Source organism: Pundamilia nyererei, unplaced genomic scaffold, assembly GCF_000239375.1.
Source record: "Pundamilia nyererei isolate P.nyererei 1_Seehausen unplaced genomic scaffold, PunNye1.0 scaffold00063, whole genome shotgun sequence".
Taxonomy (NCBI): domain Eukaryota; kingdom Metazoa; phylum Chordata; class Actinopteri; order Cichliformes; family Cichlidae; genus Pundamilia; species Pundamilia nyererei.
In genome coordinates this window covers 353,748-359,487 of record NW_005187464.1, presented here as the reverse complement: position 1 = coordinate 359,487, position 5,740 = coordinate 353,748, and the positions used below count along the sequence as shown (strand labels likewise).

At 37.1% G+C, this 5,740-nt stretch overlaps 1 protein-coding gene across 1 annotated transcript in view; it reads left to right on the top strand.

Annotated features, from left to right (window-relative positions):
* The window catches only part of glis3 (GLIS family zinc finger 3), a 14,066-nt gene extending 11,262 nt beyond the window's left edge, over window positions 1-2,804 (top strand). Inside the window, exons 7-9 of the mRNA XM_005735349.1 lie at window positions 112-190; window positions 1,879-2,036; window positions 2,671-2,804. Coding sequence (XP_005735406.1) covers window positions 112-190; window positions 1,879-2,036; window positions 2,671-2,792 — 359 coding nt within the window. The 3' untranslated portion in view covers window positions 2,793-2,804. The remainder of the gene's footprint in view (window positions 1-111; window positions 191-1,878; window positions 2,037-2,670) is intronic.
* Window positions 2,805-5,740: the final 2,936 nt, after the last annotated feature.

Sequence of the window (5,740 nt, the reverse complement as noted above, 5' to 3'; positions counted from 1 at the left end):
GGGGTGTAAAGTAAGCATATGTCCCTGCAACCATGTGCACATAATAGGTTTATCCATTAGATTTAGGCTGTGGTGGACAGCCCTGAAGTGTCTGTCATCCCTGTTCCTCAGCTGCTCCACAGGGAGAAGACTCCTGCAGCAATCCTCACCTGGGTCTGTTGATCTCCTCCTCCTTGCAAGATAATTATAGGTACTGCTCCATCTAGATTTTGTTTAATGTCATTATAATCATCTCACTGTTATAGGAATAGCTTCATTTTCATGTTTTATATTTAATACTGTGAAATTAAAACACATTAGCTTCAGTATTGGTGTCGTCTTTTCATTTTGTATTCCCACTGGCACAGTTAGAAGTCTAACCATGACTGATTTAAATTCTTCACAAACCTTTCTCTCTCTCTGTTTCTCTCTCTTGATTAACTGAAACAGTCGACTTAAACATTGGTTGTCATGGATTCAAGACTCTAAGCTCATAATCAGAATAAGTTTAAAAGAAACCACCCTGATGAAGGAGTCCAAAGGCTAGTTGTTTTTTGTTCTTGTTGTCGCCGTTCTTTTTTTATTTGGTGTGTGGGTGGATCATATGGCAGAGGAGAGGCTTCTTTCTTTTTTTTCTTTTTTTTTGGGGGGGGGGATGACCAGCAACACATTTTACTTGTGGACCCATAGGAAAACATCCCTTCATCTATACACTTCAATGCATGTGATAAAGGATTTCTGTCGTCCCGAGCAGCCAGATGCTCACGACTCCTTGCTGGCATTTATTGTCCTAATATCAGCAGTAGGCCGAAGCATTCACTGCAGGACGCGGTGTGGACATTCAGCATGTGAAAGAAAACCTTACTTTGCCTCATTGGTCTCAACTGCTAGCATTAATGGATGCTATAGCCACCGACAAGAGTAGCTGAGGAATTCAATAAGTGAATCATAAAATCCCCAAAAATACAATTTAAGGTTGAATGGGAGGAGAGGGTGCTGTAATTACCTTTTAGATGTTAAATCAATTGTAAAATCCTGGTTGCCATTTTTGTACACTTTTCTGTGATTCCTTTCAGTTCCCACTCAGTCTGTGGATTGTCTGCAAGCTTTGGCCTGTTTATACTTGATATATTTGATAGACACAAGCAGACATGCTAATGTGTTACTTGGCCCAAATAAAAGCAGAGGAGTAGACTGCAGTGGGCCTTGGATGATATTTAAATGTACTCTTTCTGCAATTACAAAAAACCCTGTATATTTATAAAAGTAATGTTGATGACTATTTCTGACTGGTAGAAAGTAATATATGAAGATTAAAAGAAAATGCACGTTGCCTGGAGTAAAGCAGGCAGACTGTTTTGCTTACACTGTGATGGTTGATAATAGCATGAATGAGCTTGTGCTGCACAGATTGCAGTGTGTAGATGGCATGGTGTAATACATCATTAGGTACCAACAGAGTACATATGTTATGCTTAGACGAACTACCAATCACAGCGAATGAATCTGCATGAACTCTGTAACTTAAAAACCTGAGATTAGCAGCATTGCACATGCTTTTCCATTCAGAGCAGAAAATAAAGAGCGCACGTGTCTTCACTGGCGAACAAAAGTTATGTTAGGCAGAGAATTAAAAAGAGAAAAAGGTGAAGCCAGCTGCATGGGAAGTCGTGCCACATATGAAGTGAAAGCTGTAATTCTTCATTCATTACATGAATGTAGCAAAGATTGAGTTTGAGATGACAGCAGGAGATGTTCTCCATTCTTTTAAGTGGTTTGTAAAATACAAGCAATATATTTAAAAAATAAAAAAAAATAAAAAGCTAAGCTAAGCTAATTTATATAAAATGATCTTAATTCTACAAACAAGAGTATTCATTTTACTGTGAAATATTTCAGGTTTGTTGATCCTTCCCCTTGCCAGCTCTTCCCTGGGGACCAGTGCAGACCTTGTTCTTCCACCTGCCTCCCGCATCCTCCCTGTGGGACATCCCTGCAGAACAGCTGTGATTTGAAGCAGGTTAGCCAGCCTCCTGACATGGCAAATCGCAGCCCAGGTTTGAAATCACATTATTCTTCAAGTTTGTCAAAATACTCGTGTAAACGCAGTTACGCCCGAAGGGAGGTTTTTTTTTGTTGTTGTTGTTTTTTCTGAGAATGTGAAGAGCCTATTAGCAAATGTGTGGGCGGTTTGACAGTCTGTTTAAATGGATTTTCTCACATGCACAATAATCGTGCAGTTTATCTTTATTTTTATGATGTGTAGCAGGTGGCTGGTGATTTTTCTAGTTAGACATAATCAGGCAGCTTCACTTTGTGTACCTTTAAATAGATATCACCTTACCTCTCCCCCCCTCCCAGTCTTGACAACGACGGTGTTGTTTACAAGGTGTTCAGAAACTGTTTTTTAGGTTTAATGCTGCTTTTCTATTGGATTATAGCATTATAGTATCTAAAAACTACATTCTTAAATTGTGCTCTTTGTCATAGTAAGAATGAAAGGGTGATGTGGCTTGTTCTCTAATGGAATATTTGCTTATGACCGTATGCACATTCATACCTTTAATGACGGCCTCTCTTCAGCTCGTAATCATCCTAACAATATGAATCAAGCAAATCTTTAAATAACCTCTACATAAATGCATGTATTTTTATATTTCCGTGTGTGTGTGTGTGTGTGTGTGTGTGCAGGATTTGGTGTCCACTATCAAGCAGAAACTTTAGCTGCTAATCAAGAATTACATGGAGGGGATTTCTTCAGTGTGATGGACCAGGACACAAGTCACATCTCCTGCATCTATACAGAGGGATGATCTGGCTCACGTGTGGGTTCCTTTCCCTTTGAACTGCTCTGTGTTTAATGAGAAGAAGACATACGTGACACTGGAACCTGGAGGAAGCTTCTTTTACAAAAGAACATTGGATCGTAAAACAGCTCCCCTAGTTAAGTCAAAATTGAGGAATTGACTCTTACACCCAATTGCGACTAAATTCCTGTAAATGTACTGTACTGTCTGACTCAACACCCAGGCTCCTATTCTCAGTAATCAATGTAAATTAATGTCTGTGCCTCGAAGATTTTTATGTTTAGAGTAATTTAGGTTATTTCCTCACTTGTGTGCAACAAGTAGTGAGCACTTTGAGTAGTTTATGTTGGCATTTTGCATAATGTTGAACACTGCGATCAAAGTATGCAAGGAACCGTTTATTAAGGTTTTTTCTTAGAACCATGGCTGTGTAACTACGTAGCAAGAATGCCTTTGACTATGATGTTCATGAGCTGTTGTTTGAATTTAGTAATCTGCTGTGAGTGAACAATGATTTTAAATGTTTTTAAATATTTTTTATTAAGCTTTTTCCTTACTACAGTTTGTGTCCACACAGCAAGAAAATGACATTGTGGAACCCACAACTGGTAAATAAGCCTGTGTGCCAGAATTTGTGAAAATGATGACCTTACTATTTGTGATAAACCATGTGGATCACTTCAGAAGATTCTTTGGTGTGTATCAAACACTAACACCTTCATCTGCACCACTGATTTTAAATGGACATCTAAAAACATGTTTGGGGGGGGGGGGGGGTTGCTTTGGGTTGAGCTGGTAGTGGAAGGGTTTTTAAGTTTTATTACCACGCAAACAAGCAAGCACAAAAATATATTGTATTCGCAATTGACATAAAGGTACTTTTTAAATCTGCAGCAACCCATATGATTTCAAAATCAGCTAACATCTTGCATGCAAAACCACCGACGTGGTGTTTATGTGTTTTGTTGTTTGGAGGATTGCTTGTTTTAGGAACAGTGGAGAGTAATTAACACGAGTGCTTGGGTCAAATGTGTAAATGATTTGGATGAACAGGCTAATTTTCATCTGCAGTCTAAGGCAGGTTTATGGCATGTATATACATTAAAAGAAAACTCAAAAACAAATGCATGCGAGCACAGATCAAACCTATAAGCATTTATATTATAGAACATGAAAGTGGCACACCAATGGAGAATTTAAAACATTGGTGGTTATGATAACTTACAAAAGCAATGGCACATAAATGCAATCATTACACTGGGAGCAGTTTGTGAAAGAGAAGGTAAATCAAACGTTCTCTTGCTAGGCAGCTCTCAAACACTGTGTGAGTCAGTTCATTCAAGTTTCTGACTGACTTTTTTTTTTTTTTGAAAACTTACCACACTGATCATTTACAAGGACACACGCTTGCTTTTACATATTCAATATCACAGTACTCATATAATACAAAATTAAAGGTACGAGTTGTTGAGTTTTTGTGGCTCACAAAACCATGTGAAAAAGTACGAATAGTGAATTTATAAAACTGCTTTAAATAACAGCGATGAATCTTATTCAAAGGAAAACTCATGTAACAGTTCTTATGTGTTTGACTCTGTTAGATTATTAACTATACCTAGATTCATTTGCATTATGCAAAACAAGACAAAGTTAAAAGGAACAAGAGATCGACTCCTTTGTGATAAGTATTACAAGGAAATTATGAAGGCAATAAGCTAATGTAAATTACAAAAATAATTAACTGCCAACTGCCGTGCTTCAGTATAAAAAGCGTGCAAGGGTCCATTTGGCTACAGTCTTCACAGCAGCGCTTTCTTCTTGTTTGAAATTGAAAGAACAAACTGTTTTACTTGAAAATAATTTTTAGCAAGAGAGTCATGCTTCAGATGGGGGTTTCAGTAGTTGCTTAGCAACACCAACAACAGCTTTTCTAAAAAGCATCTGTTTAGTACTGTAAATCAAAAAAAAAAAAAAAGCAGTGCAGTGTGCAGTGGACACAGGTGGTTGGTTAAGCTTTCTACCCAGTAGGAAGCCTCTTAACAATGCTGTCTTTTGTTTGTTCACTTGTCCCAGTTTTAAAGTTGTGCAGGTATTACCAAAATGCTCCTCGTAAAATTAAGGGAGCAATTAAATCAGAACACTTGAATCAAACATCTGATCTTAGTGAATAACATGTTTCAAGTTGAAAATTTTTACTAGCATAGGCCCTGTGATTTGTTGACGATAAAATAAAAAACAGCCTATGGCCTTTTAACTAAAACAACCAATTGTTTTGCAGCATGTCAGAAAGGTCATAACCAAAGACCACGAGGTAGCACAGTAACAATATGCATCACTACAACATATCTGTTCACAAAGTGAGATGCAATGGATAGTAAGAATTTTGGCAGAAATGCTAAATTGTGGTCAGTAAATAGTAAGGAGAACAGTGGAGAATGGCTGTCAAGTAGTGAGCAAGACACACAAAGTATCGACTGTGGACAATTATGAATACAAATCTGCACCCATTGCAGTTTATTAACAGGTAAATTGAGTGATTCACTCAGTTTTAATTTTACAAAAAATCCCCCATTATATCCCAGCACTTGATTATCCTAACAAACACGTTTTATTATATTTTGTTAGTTTTGTTTTTGTTTTTGTTGTTTTGTCAGTATAAATGGTCCCAAAAGGATCATGGCCTGTTCTAAACATAAAACAGTGACAAGCATTTCTTCTCTAAATTCTGAGTCTGATTAAACACAATAGCAAAAGGTAAAACATGTATCTGTAGAAAACTAAACACATTCAATGAGAGAGAAAAGGACTCGAGCCCTTACGAGAGAACTTTGATTCTTGCTGTAACAAATAATAGTTACTGGGATTATTAAAATTTACAATTAACCATATATTAATCTATCTCTATCTTTGATCACAATGCAAATAATAACAATAATATCTTGCAAATTGCAAAA